This window comes from Oncorhynchus mykiss, chromosome 2 (genome assembly GCF_013265735.2).
Source record: "Oncorhynchus mykiss isolate Arlee chromosome 2, USDA_OmykA_1.1, whole genome shotgun sequence".
NCBI classification, from domain to species: domain Eukaryota; kingdom Metazoa; phylum Chordata; class Actinopteri; order Salmoniformes; family Salmonidae; genus Oncorhynchus; species Oncorhynchus mykiss.
This window is the reverse complement of record NC_048566.1, coordinates 28,213,898-28,231,047: the sequence shown is the minus strand read 5'-3', so window position 1 is coordinate 28,231,047 and position 17,150 is coordinate 28,213,898. Positions and strand designations below refer to the sequence as shown.

The 17,150-nt window shown below is 46.5% G+C and overlaps 1 protein-coding gene across 4 annotated transcripts in view; it reads right to left on the bottom strand.

Moving 5' to 3' along the window:
• The window catches only part of ddr1 (discoidin domain receptor tyrosine kinase 1), a 56,205-nt gene that overhangs the window by 19,719 nt on the left and 19,336 nt on the right, over window positions 1–17,150 (bottom strand). For all 4 annotated transcript variants that reach the window (XM_036944288.1, XM_036944293.1, XM_036944289.1 and 1 more), the window contains exons 2-6: window positions 8,550–8,707; window positions 4,485–4,587; window positions 1,160–1,235; window positions 761–913; window positions 301–448 (exon numbers count right to left, since the gene is read on the bottom strand). In XM_036944288.1, the coding sequence (XP_036800183.1) occupies window positions 301–448; window positions 761–913; window positions 1,160–1,235; window positions 4,485–4,587; window positions 8,550–8,649 (580 nt within the window). In that variant the 5' untranslated portion in view covers window positions 8,650–8,707. The remainder of the gene's footprint in view (window positions 1–300; window positions 449–760; window positions 914–1,159; window positions 1,236–4,484; window positions 4,588–8,549; window positions 8,708–17,150) is intronic.

Here is a 17,150-nt window from a genome sequence, read left to right as displayed (position 1 = left end):
TTCTGGATAGAACCAAAAAGAGTTCAGAACACCCTCGTGGGTCCACCTAAGGACATCGTCTCCCACACATCCATTTATGCATCCTCACTCCCGCTTTCATTTTATTTTAGACAGACAGACAGACAGACAGACAGACAGACAGACAGACAGACAGACAGACAGACAGACAGACAGACAGACAGTCAGAGAGTCAGACAGAGAGTCAGACAGAGAGTCAGACAGAGAGTCAGACAGAGAGTCAGACAGAGAGTCAGACAGAGAGTCAGACAGAGAGTCAGACAGATAGACAGTGTGACTCACCGTTCCACAGACAGCCATAGAGCTCCACTCGTAGACAGACGCTCATGACCCGGTCTGCCAGGGGGTAGAAGCGGACATAACGGGCAACAATGGGTGGACCCAGGTCCTTCAGAACCACATCATAGGTGTTCTCATTCCCAGACACCACCTGGGGGTGGGAGGGGGGGGGGGACAGTCAAGAGTGGCATGGAGACCCATTGAATAACCATGAATAGCATAATTAAGCATTTAGATGTGAAAAAGCAACACGGACATGATGGAACACAGAAATGGTAGTGGTGAATGATACATAAAAGGGCTTTAGGAAACTAGTGAGATTCAAGGATGCTGTGAGTGGGTGGCTGAATAAAAGGTTTGTATAAGACAGAAATAATGGAATGAGTCAGAGAAGCAGAGCCAAGGGGAGAGAGATACATTAGATAGATAAAACACACACACACACACACACACTTGTCTTTACCTCCTGCCCCCAGCGGTCCTTCCAGGTGATCCAGGTGCGTCCGTCTCGGGAGTAACGGAGCCGGTAGCTGCGGGCAAACTCCCGGCCGTGCCCGTCGGCATGGCGACCCTGGGTACCCACCAGAGCCAGGAAGTGCAGCGAGCGCAGGTCCACCTGGAAGAGAGAGAACAAGACGTCTTTAGTCACTGATCTAAGGTCAGTTGTAATGTAGTGCTCTGACCCTCAGCCCATCCTGACCCTCTACCTCCAACACAGGGAAACTAGGGAACTTCTACCTTGATTAAATTAAACACAAACTAGAACCCAATGAAATGTGAGTATTGGCAGGATGAATGCACCTCTTGCCAATGGAAACAGAGAATCCTTCACATAAGTATGTGGTTGTAGCCCATGTCTGACCTGGAGGTACTCTGAAGCACTGGGGAACACTGCTCCTGCAGGACACCACGCACCATCTCCCTCTCCTGTACTCAACCTGGGGGAGGGGGGGGGGGGGGGGATTATTAAATTATACATTTATGGATTCCATAATGAGATCAATCTGGATAGAATATAACTTTGTCATCCAAACTATCCAAACCACAAATACTTCTTACAGAGACCACAATATCCATCACCACAAACAGACCACAGTACAACCACTTAGTCACTGGCAATAGGATCAATTCACACGGAGAACTGGTCCACATGAAGCAATCCAAACCTGGACCATATACAGACCAGCCCTAACACCCAGACACATATCTTCTTGTCAACTTTGTTGAATTGAATGATAATAAAGTTCTACTACAGTTGATCGCGATCCCACTGAGGTCAACCTACCATTCAGAACACTAGGTAATTGACACTGATGGAGGGAGGTAAGGGGCGATAGTTGGGGATAGAGCCAGGCCAGGCCTCACTGCATCATACAGTACATCAGATACGAGGGAGGATAGATGGATAGATGAAGAAAAGGAGAGAGAGAGACAAACCAGGCCTCTCCATCCTAAATCAGCCACAATGATTCATATGAAAGATCACTGACGTGCAAAAGGAGACAAACTGTCCAAGTCCTCTACCCCCCCCCTCTATTCCCCCCTCCATCACTCTATTCCCTCTTTCTCACTCTCAGACCAGCGAGGTCCTCTACCCCCCCCCTCTATTCCCCCCTCCATCACTCTATTCCCTCTTTCTCACTCTCAGACCAGCCAAGTCCTCTACCCCCCCCTCTATTCCCCCCTCCATCACTCTATTCCCTCTTTCTCACTCTCAGACCAGCCAAGTCCTCTACCCCCCCCTCTATTCCCCCCTCCATCACTCTATTCCCTCTTTCTCACTCTCAGACCAGCCAAGTCCTCTACCCCCCCCCCTCTATTCCCCCCTCCATCACTCTATTCCCTCTTTCTCACTCTCAGACCAGCCAAGTCCTCTGCCCCCCACCCCCTCTATTCCCCCCTCCATCACTCTATTCCCTCTTTCTCACTCTCAGACCAGCCAAGTCCTCTACCCCCCCCCCCCCCTCTATTCCCCCCTCCATCACTCTATTCCCTCTTTCTCACTCTCAGACCAGCCAAGTCCTCTACCCCCCCTCTATTGCCCCCTCCATCACTCTATTCCCTCTTTCTCACTCTCAGACCAGCCAAGTCCTCTACCCCCCCCCCCCTCTATTCCCCCCTCCATCACTCTATTCCCTCTTTCTCACTCTCAGACCAGCCAAGTCCTCTACCCCCCCCCCCTCTATTCCCCCCTCCATCACTCTATTCCCTCTTTCTCACTCTCAGACCAGCCAAGTCCTCTACCCCCCCTCTATTCCCCCCTCCATCACTCTATTCCCTCTTTCTCACTCTCAGACCAGCCAAGTCCTCTACCCCCCCCACCCCTCTATTCCCCCCTCCATCACTCTATTCCCTCTTTCTCACTCTCAGACCAGCCAAGTCCTCTACCCCCCCCCCCTCTATTCCCCCCTCCATCACTCTATTCCGTCTTTCTCACTCTCAGACCAGCCAAGTCCTCTACCCCCCCCTCTATTCCCCCCTCCATCACTCTATTCCCTCTTTCTCACACTCAGACCAGCCAAGTCCTCTACCCCCCCCCCTCTATTCCCCCCTCCATCACTCTATTCCCTCTTTCTCACTCTCAGACCAGCCAAGTCCTCTACCCCCCCTCTATTCCCCCCTCCATCACTCTATTCCCTCTTTCTCACTCTCAGACCAGCCAAGTCCTCTACCCCCCCCCCCTCTATTCCCCCCTCCATCACTCTATTCTCTCTTTCTCACTCTCAGACCAGCCAAGTCCTCTACCCCCCCTCTATTACTCTATTCCCTCTTTCTCACTCTCAGACCAGCCAAGTCCTCTACCCCCCCCCTCTATTCCCCCCTCCATCACTCTATTCCCTCTTTCTCACTCTCAGACCAGCCAAGTCCTCTACCCCCCCCTCTATTCCCCCCTCCATCACTCTATTCCCTCTTTCTCACTCTCAGACCAGCCAAGTCCTCTACCCCCCCCCCCTCTATTCCCCCCTCCATCACTCTATTCCCTCTTTCTCACTCTCAGACCAGCCAAGTCCTCTACCCCCCCCCCTCTATTCCCCCCTCCATCACTCTATTCCCTCTTTCTCACTCTCAGACCAGCCAAGTCCTCTACCCCCCCCTCTATTCCCCCCTCCATCACTCTATTCCCTCTTTCTCACTCTCAGACCAGCCAAGTACTCTATCCCTTCCTCCTTCTCTCTAAATTCCCTTCCTCCCTCTCTCCTTCCCTCCATCTAACATGCTGTAATCCAGCTGCTTTCGGACAATATCAGTGAGCATCTCCCTAAAATCACACACCAGGCTTCCTCCCTCCCTCGTTCCATCCCTCTTTCAATATCCCCCTCCATCACAGTGCCGCCCATTTTCCATACTTCTCTCTCTTCCCCTCTCTCTCTTTTCCCCTTTCCCTCTCTTCCTCCATTCTTCTCTCTCTCGCTCCCCGATCCCTCTCTCTCTCTCTCTCTTCCCCTCTCTCTTTTCCCATTTCCCTCTCCCTCCATTCTTCTCTCTCTCGCTCCCCGATCCCTCCCTCTCTCTCTCATCCCCTATCTCTCTCTCCCCCATCCCCCTCTCTCTGTCTGTCTGTGGTGTCTCTTTAAGGGGTTGGGGCTGATCACCTCCACATGAACTGACAGTCAGCCAGCAGACCCAGCCCAGACACGGCAGGCTAAGAGAGACATGGAAACTGAGGCACACACACACTCTGTGGATGTCTAGTAATAGACCATGTCAATCTGCCTTGTTTAACAGATAGGCTGGTCATGTAATATCATGACCTAATGTGCTATAAAGAGACACGCTGGCCACAGCCTTGTATTGTAATCTGATAGTCTTCTCCTGTGTGATTTAAACATGGTGACAACAGATGACAGACATACTCAACGGTAGAGAGATACAGACCCAGAACCAGACATGAATAGAGATAATGTAATTGCGCACACACACACACACACACACACACACACAGGCACTCACACACAGGCAAACACATTTTGTATACTCTATTTGCACTCTCCACAGCCAAGCATTGAGGTACAAAGGACCCAAATATGTCAAAGGTCACAGAGTCTTAGAATCATGGAAACCAGAAACACTTCTCCTCCACAGAGATAAGCTACAATAACAGCTGACACAGAGCTACACAGGCCAGCTGCTGGGCTTTTTCCCTTAGGAAGGTATGCAATAACACACACACACACACACACACGTACCTGCCGTGTTTGGCCTCAGTAGAGTCTGACCAGGCGCTGGAAGCAGTGATGTCAGAGTCAGGGATGGTGCCATCCTCCATCCCCAGGGCATAACGACACTGAGCTGCATGTATGTGGCCGTGCGTGTGTATGTGGGTTCGTGTTTGTGTGTGAGAAAGGGGGGGGGGGGGGGGGGGGGGGCAAGAATGAGATAGAGACTATATAATATAATTCATCATGCCTGTCATACAGCGTAGAGGTCGACCGATTATGATTTTTCAACGCCGATACCGATTATTGGAGGATCAAAAAAGCCGATACCGATTACATCGGCCGATTAAAAAATAAATAAAAAACATTGTATTTTTAAAATGACAATTACAACAATACTGAATTAACACTTATTTTAACTTAATATAATACATCAATAAAATACATTTAGCTTCAAGTAAATAATGAAACATGTTCAATTTGGTTTAAATAATGCAAAAACAAAGTGTTGGAGAAGAAAGTAAAAGTGCAATATGTGCTATGTAAGAAAGCTAAGTTCCTTGCTCAGAACATGAGAACATATGAAAGCTGGTGGTTCCTTTTAACACAAGTCTTCAATATTCCCAGGTAAGAAGTTTTAGGTCGTATAGGAAATATATTTCCCTCTATTATTTTAACTAGGTAAGTCAGTTAAGAACAAATTATTATTTTCAATGACGGCTTATGAACAGGACTGCCTGTACAGGGGCAGAACGACAGATTTGTACCTTGTCAGCTTGGGGATTTGAACTTGCAACCTTCCAGTTACTAGTTCAACGCTCTAACCACTAGGCTACCCTGCCATTTATATTTCATTAACCTTTGACTATTGGATGTTCTTCTAGGCCCTTTAGTATTGCCAGTGTAACAGTATAGCTTCCGTCCCACTCCTCGCTCCTCCCTGGGCTCGAACCAGCAACACAACAACAACAGCCACCATCGAAGCAGCATTACCCATGCAGAGCAAGGGGAACAACTACTAGAAGGCTCCGAGCGAGTGACATTTGAAACGCTATTAGCGCGCGCTAACTAGCTAGCCATTTCACTTCGGTTACACCAGCCTCATCTCGGGAGTTGATAGGCTTGAAGTCATAAACAGCGCAATGCTTGACACACAATGAAGAGCTGCTGGCAAAACGCACTAAAGTGCTGTTTGAATGAATGTTTACACGCCTGCTTCTGCCTACCACCGCTCAGTCAGATACTTAGATACGTGTATGCTCAGTCAGATTATATGCAACGCAGGACACGCTAGATAATATCTAGTAATATCATCAACCATGTGTAGTTAACTAATGATTATGATTGATTGTTTTTTATAAGATAAGTTTAATGCTAGCTAGCAACTTACCTTGGCTTACTGCATTCGCGTAACAGGCAGTCTCCTTGTGGAGTGCAACAAGAGAGAGACAGATTGTTATTGCGTTGGACTAGTTAACTGTAAGGTTGCAAGATTGGATCCCCCGAACTGACAAGGTGAAAATCTGTCGTTCTGCCCCTGAACAAGGCAGTTAACCCACCGTTCCTAGGCCGTCATTGAAAATAAGAATGTGTTCTTAACTGACTTGCTAGTTAAATAAAGGTATAAAAATTAAATAAAAATGTATAATATTAAAACATTTAAAAAATATATAAAAAAATGAAATAAAATAAAAAATAAAAATCGGCAAATCGGCGCCCAAAAATACCGATTTCCGATTGTTATGAAAACTTGAAAATCGGCCCTAATTAAAATCAGCCATTCCGATTAATCGGTCGACCTCTAATACAGAGACTAGAGGACAGAATAGAGCATTCTACTATCATACATTATACTATCATACATTCTACTATCATACATCAGGAGTAACATGATAGCTACATGTAAATCCACGCCCCCCATATCACTGATGCTGTCAGTGATATGGGGGGCGTGGATAACTGATGCTGTCAGGGATATGAGGGCATGGGGGTGGGGTGGATAATGATGTCAGTGATATGGTGGCATGGTGGCGTGAGGGGGATAATGATGCTGTCAGTGATATGGTGGTGTGGGGGTGGGGTGGATAATGATGCTGTCAGTGATATGGTGGTGTGGGGGTGGGGTGGATAATGATGTCAGTGATATGGTGGCGTGAGGGGGATAATGATGCTGTCAGTGATATGGTGGTGTGGGGGGGATAATGATGCTGTCAGTGATATAAGGGTGTGGGGGGGTGGATAATGATGCTGTCAGTGATATGAGGGTGTGGGGGGTATTAATGATGCTGTCAGTGATATGAGGGTGTGGGGTGGATAATGATGCTGTCCGTGGTATGAGGGCGTGGGGGGTGATAATGATGCTGTTCGTGATATGAGGGCGTGGGGGTGATAATGATGCTGTCAGTGATATGAGGGCGTGGGGGGTGGATAATGATGCTGTCAGTGATATGAGGGCGTGGGGGGTGATATTGATGCTGTCAGTGATATGAGGGTGTGGGGGGTGGATAATGATGCTGTCCGTGATATGAGGGCGTGGGGGGTGATAATGATGCTGTCAGTGATATGAGGGCGTGGGGAGTGATAATGATGCTGTCCGTGATATGAGGGCGTGGGGGGTGGATAATGATGCTGTCCGTGATATGAGGGCGTGGGGGGTGATAATGATGCTGTCCGTGATATGAGGGCGTGGGGGGTGATAATGATGCTGTCCGTGATATGAGGGCGTGGGGGGTGATAATGATGCTGTCAGTGATATGAGGGCGTGGGGGGTGATAATGATGCTGTCAGTGATATGAGGGCGTGGGGGGTGATAATGATGCTGTCAGTGATATGAGGGCGTGGGGGGTGGATAATGATGCTGTCCGCGATATGAGGGTGTGGGGGGTGATAATGATGCTGTCCGTGATGAGGGCGTGGGGGGTGATAATGATGCTGTCAGTGATATGAGGGTGTGGGGGGGGGTGATAAGGGGGAAGTTCTAACTCAGTTGCTGTCAGTGAGTCAGTGGATAGGAATGTGGGGTTGGAAGATAAACCCTCTGAGACACACACACACATACCCCCTACACCCCCACACGGACAGGCCTGTTTCATTACATCATTGCCAAGCTGCCAATAAAACTCTCTCTCTCCAGGCCTCTACATCTCTCTTTTTACCCTCTCTGTTATTGTCTCCATTGGCTTTCTTCCCACGCCCCATCTCTCTTTCTCCCCCTTTCACACACATGGTGGGTGTTTCCCTTCCTTTATTCACTCTTCATATCAGTTCATATCCCGGTACTAATGGGCTATTTCCTACTATAAAAGACGTGTTGTTGCATCACCACAGCAACGGTGTGGAAATAATAACCATATGGATCAAATCAGATAACAACAGTGTGTGTGCATGTGTGTGTGCATGTGCATGTGCGTGTGCGTGAGACAGATAATTCACTGTCTGCTGATACCCTGGAGGTGACAGAAAACGGCAGCTCTGGTTTCACCTTGTGGAGTTTAATTTTCTCTACTCTCTCTCTATCCCTCTCCTCCCCTCCCCTCCCTCCTTCCTTCCCTCACTCCCCTCTCTCTTTGTGTGATTGACAGGTTGATAAGCAGCCTGTACATTAGTGAGGTTGAATACCCGAGGCTACCTGCTACCATCTCTCTCCTGTAACACATGGCTGCCTAGGAGACATGAACCTGAAACATAATCGGCTGCTGATAGCTGATGGACAGACTTAAGGCACACATCCAAGAATGTGAGGAGAATGTAGACAAGAGAGGGGCAGAGAGGGCGAGGGATGGAGGAGGATAGGGCAATAGGTGAAGCCAAGATGGAATTGTCTGACATTTCTGAGAAGGTGCCTGTGAGATCTTGAATGGAAGGTAAAACACATAAAACACGTTCTGATTATAGTACTTTCCCCTGTTGTGACTCAAATTGTAACCTGGCCGATTGGTCAACGATCATCAATCCCTAGACCGTCTACTATCTACCTTGGCTTTAACTAGGTAAGTTATTGAGAACCCATTCTCTTCAACAATAACGACCAATCATATTCTAGGGATCTGATTTGACCTTAAACAGCCACTTCCTGTCTAACATCTGACCTCTTACCTGGTTTAAAGTGCCACTCGTGGTCATCCGCAGCCGACAACGCCACCAGGACGATGGTAACCACGATGACAGGCAACAGACGCAGCTCTGGGGTTGCCATGGCACCAGCAACACACCCGGTTACCTGTCCGGAGTCACGCTGACAACCACAGGCATACCTGAGAGAGAGAGAGAGAGCGCAAGAGCGAGAGACAGAGAGAGGAAGGATTAGAAGATTTCAGAATGGATGAATAATTAATTTTGTATCATGAAAGACAGAATACGAGAGAGTAGGAAGAATGAGAGGTGATAATTTCTGTCTAAATTTCAGGTCCATTCTAGTAGATACAGTAGTAGATCCTCTATACATCCACACTGTGTGTCTAGTAGATACAAATAACTCAATTCAACTCAACAAAATACAACAAAACAGACCAGTGGGTGGGGTTATATCCTGCCTGGTTGGCCCTGTCCGGGGCTATCGTCGGACGGAGCCAGTGTCTCCCGACCCCTCCTGTCTCAGCCTCCAGTGTTTATGCTGCAATAGTTTGTGTTGTGGTGCTAGGGTCAGTCTGTTATATCTGGAGTATTTATCCTGTCTTATCCAGTGTCCTGTGTGAATGTAAGCATGCTCTGTCTAATTGTCTCTCTGTCTCGGTCTCTCTCTCTATCTCTCTCTCGGAGGACCTGAGCCCTAGGACCATGCCTCAGGACTACCTGGCATGATGACTCCTTGCTGTCCCCGGTCCACCTGGCCCTGCTGCTGCTCCAGTTTCAACTGTTCTACTTGCGGCTAAGAAACACTGACCTGTTCACCGGACGTGCTACCTTGTCCCGGACCTGCTGTTTTCGACTCTCTCTCTACTGCACCTGCTGTCTAACTCTGAATGATCGGCTATGAAAAGCCAACTGACATTTACTCCTGACGTGCTGTCCTGTTGCACCCTCGACAATCACTGTGATTATTATTATCTGACTCTGCTGGTCATCTATGAACATTTAAACATCTTGGCCATGTACTGTTATTATCTCCACCTGGCACAGCCAGAAGAGGACTGGCCACCCCTCAGAGCCTGGTTCCTTTCTAGGTTTCTTCTTAAGTTCCTGCCTTTCTAGGGAGTTTTTCCTAGCCACCGTGCTTCTACATCTGCATTGCTTGCAGTTTGGGGTTTTAGGCTGGGTTTCTGTATAGCACTTTGTGACATCGGGTGATGTAAAAAGGGCTTTATGAATACATTTGATTGATTGATTGACTCGTGGCACCACAACACAGACACCATTGGCTTGGTTTAGATCTGTTGTTGCACAATGAACCAATCAAAGGTGGTATAATTAGCCTAGCCAACATTACTTAGTCCTTCAGCGTTCGAAATGTCAATCATGTAATTTCCAACTCCCTTATTGCTAACTCCTCCTCAAGCGCTAATTGGCTTAAACATAACAACAGGGATGTTTCGAGATAGAGAAAGACAGTAGTAAATACAGTGGGGCAAAAAAGTATTTAGGCAGCCACCAATTGTACAAGTTCTCCCACTTAAAAAGATGAGAGAGGCCTGTAATTTTCATCATAGGTACTCTTCAACTATGACAGACAAAATGAGAAAAAATGAGAAAAGAAATCCAGAAAATCACATTGTAGGATTTTTTTGAATTTATTTGCAAATTATGGTGGAAAATAAGTATTTGGTCAATAACAAAAGGTTGTCTCAATACTTTGTTATATACCCTTTGTTGGCAATGACAGAGGTCAAACGTTTTCTGTAAGTCTTCACAAGGTTTTCACACACCGTTGATGGTATTTTCACGTTTCATCTTCAATGCCCTTGCTGATGGAAGGAGGTTTTCACTCAAAATCTCACGATATATGGCCCCATTCATTCTTTCCTTTACACGGATCAGTCATCCTGGTCCCTTTGCAGAAAAACAGCCCCAAAGCATGATGTTTCCACCCCCATGCTTCACAGTAGGTATGGTGTTCTTTGGATGCAACTCAGAATTCTTTGTCCTCCAAACACGACGAGTTCAGTTTTACCAAAAAGTTATATTTTGGTTTCATCTGACCATATGACATTCTCCCAATCTTCTTCTGGATCATCCAAATGCTCTCTAGCAAACTTCAGACGGGCCTGGACATGTACTGGCTTAAGCTGGGGGACACGTCTGGCACTGCAGGATTTGAGTCCCTGGCGGCGTAGTGTGTTACTGATGGTAGGCTTTGTTACTTTGGTCCCAGCTCTCTGCAGGTCATTCAATAGGTTCCCCCGTGTGGTTCTGGGATTTTTGCTCACCATTCTTGTGATCATTTTGACCCCACGGGGTGAGATCTTGCGTGGAGCCCCAGATCGAGGGAGATTATCAGTGGTCTTGTATGTCTTCCATTTCCTAATAATTGCTCCCACAGTTGATTTCTTCAAACCAAGCTGCTTACCTATTGCAGATTCAGTCTTCCCAGCCTGGTGCAGGTCTACAATTTTGTTTCTGGTGTCCTTTGACAGCTCTTTGGTCTTGGCCATAGTGGAGTTTGGAGTGCGACTGTTTGAGGTTGTGGACAGGTGTCTTTTATACTGATAACAAGTTCAAACAGGTGCCATTAATACAGGTAACGAGTGGAGGACAGAGGAGCCTCTTAAAGAAGAAGTTACAGGTCTGTGAGAGACAGAAATCTTGCTTGTTTGTAGTTGACCAAATACTTATTTTCCACCATAATTTGCAAATAAATTCATAAAAAATCCTACAATGGGATTTTCTGGATTTTCTCCCCTAATTTTGTCTGTCATAGTTGAAGTGTACCTATGATGAAAATTACAGGCCTCATCTTTTTAAGTGGGAGAACTTGCACAATTTGTGGCTGACTAAATACTTTCTTGCCCCACTGTACATGTAGATCATTCATCAGATCACATAGCCAGAAAAGGACAGATAGAGAGAGAAATAGAGGAAGGTAACATATATATTTGAGATGATTGACAGTCCAGCCTGTGTATCAAAACTACAAGTAGAGGGGCTAAGAGACACACAGACAGAGAGACAGAGAGACGAGCGGGACAGGACAGGACAGACAATCAATCCTTGGTCCTACAAATGGTGGAACATTAAAAAGTGGATTTCAGAGCCTCGTTCTAAACACGATTTCTATGGGTGGTGTAGTCAAAGAAATATAATTAATTCAAGTTCTAATTCATTCTATTTCTATGGTTGTAGTTAGGCATGTATCAGACACAGAAGGAAGTAGCCCGAGCATGAAAAAGTGGATTTCAGAGCTCCCTTCTAAACACTGTTTCTCTGGGTGCTGTAGCTGTAAGACTGGGGGCTGATAGGGTAGATAGGGTGCTGTAGTAGTTAGGCTGGGGTCTGATAGGGTAGATAGGGTGCTGTCGTAGTTAGGCTGGGGTCTGATAGGGTAGATAGGGTGCTGTCGTAGTTAGACTGGGGCCTGATCGGGTGCTGTAGTAGATAGACTGGGGCCTGATAGGGTGCTGTAGTAGTTAGACTGGGGTCTGATGGGGTGCTCTAGTAGTTAGACTGGGGCCTGATAGGGTGCTGTAGTAGTTAGGCTGGGGTCTGATATGGTTCTGTGGTAGTTAGACTGGGGCCTGATCGGGTGCTGTAGTAGATAGACTGGGGCCCGATAGGGTGCTGTAGTAGTTAGACAGGGGCCTGATAGGGTAGGGTGCTGTAGTTACCCATCTACGAGACACAAAAGGGCTTGTCCAGTAGTTTTACTGGTGGATGGTTAATGATTGGGGGTGATGGGGGCAGGGAGGGGGAGACAGCTGGTAGGGGAGGGGGTGTAGAGGGGTGGCCTGGGGTTCCTGTGGGCTTTCTGTGTTTCGGCTTCAGCTCTGACTTCACTGGTACAGACCGACAGCTGACACACAGCTGTAGGGACACAGAGGAAGGGGAGAGACAGTGTGATGGACAGAGGGAGGGAATGAAGAGGGGTATGAAGACAAGTGAAAAGTGGAATCATAGGCATAGAGAATGGAAGAGAAGGATGGAACGAAGGAGCGGTCCAGATGACATGGATGACATAGTAGAAAGAGTGTGTGTGTGTGTGTGTGTGTGGCACAGAGGAGATTTCAGGGATAGCCAGTGCAGCTGTCCAGAACAAGAGACAGGCGCTAGGCAACAGATACAGGGTGCAAGTGTTCAGAGAGGGAGAGAGAGTAGACAGCTTGTTTTGAGGAAACACCCGAGCCTTCCAAACGAGTGAAGCAGTGTGTGTCTTGCTTTGCCAGATGACACCATGTTGAAATATGTCTTTTATAGGATTCCAGTAACTCTAAGCATGCAGAACCAGAGCTGAGAATCTTCCTCCGCTGGCTTGTCCACTATGTCAACAATCCTACACAGTCACCACGGTAACCACTCCACATCGTAAACGAAAATGATCCCTGTCACAATCAATAACAATGTACTTGACAAATGTTACAACAGATAAAATACTTTTACTGACCAGCGACCACAAAACTGGATGGAAACACAAACCTTAGGTTCTGAAGAAAATACAACCAAATTAAATCCCCACTAACCAAAACCAACATTATGTTTGGCATAGACAGTCAAGTGTTTTTGAGGAAATGGAAAAACAAGCCGCAGTGTTTAGGGAGAAACTAGCGAGGGAAGCGAGGCGGAGCCCATAGTGTTTAGCTAACCATCCATCTCCCTCCACTCACATGATTTGTCCAGACTAATCCAGTGCTAATGAATGGTTATGAACAGCTGTCCCACCACACAACAATAAAACAGACGGAGAGAATGAAGGGAAGAGGGAATGAGTGAGGGAGGGAGAAGAAAGGCTCTTATAAAAAAAGTATGCTTCAGAGAAAGTTTGACAAAAGAGTTTGGATTCCTTTTGGCACTGCAATGTCTCATGACAATCACATTGTAATTTGCATTCCAAACTATACTGGGAAAAAATATAAAACGCAACATGTAAAGTGTTTATCCCATGTTTAACGAGCTTAAATAAAAGATCCCAGACATTTTCTATATGCACAAAAAGCGTCTCTCTTAAATTTTGTGCACAAATTTGTTTACATCACTGTTAGTGAGCATTTCTCCTTTGCCACAATAATCCATCCACCTGACAGGTGTGGCATATCAAGAAGCTGATTAAACAGCATGATCATTATTACACAGGTGCACCTTGTGCTGGGGACAATAATTGGCCTATCTAAAATGTGCAGTTTTGTCACACAACACAATGCCACAGATGTCTCAAGTTTTAAGGGAGCGTGCATTTGGCATGCTGACGGCAGGAATGTTCATCAGAGCGGTTGCAAGATAATTTAATGTTAATTTCTCTACCATAAGCCACTTCCAACATTGTTTTAGAGAATTTGGCAGTACATCCAATCAGCCGCACAACCGCAGACCATGTGTAACCACGCCTACCAAGTACCTCCACATCTGGCTCCTTCACTTGAGGGATCATCCAACCCAGGGCGGTCTAAGGCACTGCATCTCAGTGCTTGAGGCATCACTACAGATTCCCTGGTTGAATCTAGGCTGTATCACAATCGGCCATGATTGGGAGGCCCATAGGGTGGCACACAATTGGCCCAGAGTTGTCCAGGTTTGGCCGGTGTAGGCCGTCATTATAAATAAATATATGTTTTTTAACGGACTTGCCTAGTTAAATAAAATAAATGAATCAAATAAAATCTGTGTCGAGCCACCTGGACTGATGAAACTGAGTTTGCAAACCAAAGAATTTCTGCAAAAACTGTCAGAAAACGTCTCAGGGAAGCTCCCCTCTGAGCTCATCTTCACCAGGGTCTTGACCTGACTGCATTTTTCCGTCGTAATCGACTTCAGTGGGCAAATGCTCACCTTTGATGGCCACTGGCACACTGGAGAAGTGTGCTCTTCATGGATGAACCCCCATATCACAAGGATCTGTACACAATTCCTGGAAGCTGAAAATGTATCAGTTCTTCCAAGGCCTGTATACTCATACATGTCACACATTGAGCATGTTTGGGATGCACTGGATCGACTTGTACGACAGTCGACAGTGTGTTCAAGTTTCTGCCAATATCCAGCAACTTTGCACAGCCATTGAAGAGGAGTGGGACAACATTCCACAGGCCACAATCAACAGCCTGATCAACTCTATGCGAAGAAGATGTGCCGCGCTGCACGAGGCAAATGGTGGTCACACCAGAAACGTACTGGTTTTCTGATCCACGCCCCTACCTTTTTTTAAAGGTATCTGTGACCAACAGATGCATATGTTTATTCCCAGTCATGTGAAATCCATAGATTAGGGCCTAATTTATTCATTTCAATTGACTGATTTCCTTATATGAACTGTAACTCAGTAAAATATTTGTTACATGTTACATTTATATATTTGTTCAGTGTATAATGTGATTGTCTGGTAACTGCTAAGATCAATAGTGCCCATTAAAACACCCATTCAAGTTGGGCCATACTATGAGAGTTTGCCATACTATAGGACTTGATGGTATCAAGCCCAACTTTGAGTTGGAATGTTCGTTCTCTGTGTTCCGTCTTCTCTGTGTGGAGCCCATGAACACAGCAGCCACAGAGACTGTTTCTCTCCCCAGCCAGTCAGTAAGACAGACAGACCGTTTCTCTCCCCAGTCAGCCAGTCAGCCAGCCAGTCAGTCAGACAGACGTAATAGTAACCCTCCCACTGGGAAGGTTAGAGAGTAGAGAGGTCTTTGTTCTGGGTTTCCGTCAGACCCAGTAGAGGGAGTAGAGGGAGTCACTGAGGCTCAACCATCCGGTGAGTCCTGGATAGATGGAAACACCTTTTAACCTTCCAAGCACTTACAGTGTTCAATGGCGTCAGACGGGGAAACAAGGCGGCACTTGAAGGCTTTCCTGAACGAGAGCAGATGGTTTTGTTGTTTTGTCTGTGAGTCAGTGATAGCCTGGTCCCAGATCTGTTTGTGAGGTCTTGACACATCATAGGGGTATGCTACAAAGTAGGATCAATGAGTTAGCAGGCTAACTTTAACAAGTAGAAATAACTGTCGATTTTTTGTTTCATTAAAAAGCCAAACTTAGATATAGGGATGCGTATCGTTAAGATTTTAATGGTATTACTACTCTTACCGATACAGCTTATCGATCCGGTACTTTAACGGTATTCTTATTGGTTATTTTTTTACACGAAAACAACCCGAAACAAATTAAGAACAGAATTAACACTGCTTTATTTTCGGAAATGTAAATAAATAAAATAAACAATTATTTACAGCAAAATAATCAGTAATTTGTTCAAAACATTGTGTTATGAAGGCTTGAATGTCCTCATCCTGATAGCGTTCAGGGAGGTTCTCCCAACACCTTCTCTTTGATGGTTGCCACCAACGTTGTATCTTCATGCTTCACAGTGAAGTGTTCTTCCAGTTTGTGGAGGATGGATATGATCTGTCCACAGGTGGCATTCTTTTCACATGATACACACACTGTGGATGTATAAAAGATTCCCATGAGCTGGACAAACTCCAGCCTTATGGAAGTCCTCGTCCTTCCAGGTTGTCCTTGGTCATTGCTTTTCACAGTCGTGGGTCCAAGGCTGCTGCTTGGATGGCTGGATACTGCACCATGCATCTCTCTATCATTAGATAAGAGTTCCATCTGGTCTTCACATCAAGGATGAGTGAGTGTTGAGGAAGGCCTGAAACAACAAAAAACAACATACATTTAATTACCGCACACTTGAATTTTGAATTAAATTGTTAAATGTGGGCATTTCAAAATAATACTTAAATAAATTGAACTGGCTTCTTACCAAGGAGCTGCTGCTTTTGGACATGGAGGATCTCTTGAACCACACGGCCACTGTTCTGATTGGGGCTGGACATGGAGGATCTCTTGAACCACACGACCACTGTTCTGATTGGGGCTGGACATGGAGGATCTCTTGAACCACACGGCCACTGCTCTGATTGGGGCTGGACATGGAGGATCTCTTGAACCACACGACCACTGTTCTGATTGGGGCTGGACATGGAGGATCTCTTGAACCACACGGCCACTGTTCTGATTGGGGCTGGACATGGAGGATCTCTTGAACCACACGGCCACTGTTCTGATTCGGGGAGCCCATTTATCAATGGAAGTCAATTTGTAGATTTTCTGTGCTGCCAGATTCAAGGTGTTTGCAAAGCATCCTATTTTTAGGATGTGTAACCTCTTGATGGCAACATCCATATAGCCAGCATTATCAACAGTCACAGATACAATCTTGCTCGGCTCTGTCTCAAACTCTTCCAGAATGTCTGAGATCTCCTCTGACACTACTTCGCCAGTTTGCCATTTGTACACTGCCCTGGTATAGAGGACCTTCTGTTTTACACTGCCCTGGTGTGCAGGACCTTCTGTTTTACACTGCCCTGGTGTAGAGGACCTTCTGTTTTACACTGCCCTGGTGTGGAGGACCTTCTGTTTTACACTGTCCTGGTGTGCAGGACCTTCTGTTTTACACTGTCCTGGTGTGGAGGACCTTCTGTTTTACACTGCCCTGGTGTGGAGGACCTTCTGTTTTACACTGCCCTGGTGTGGAGGACCTTCTGTTTTACACTGCCCTGGTGTGGAGGACCTTCTGTTTTACACTGCCCTGTTTTGGAGGACATTCTGTTT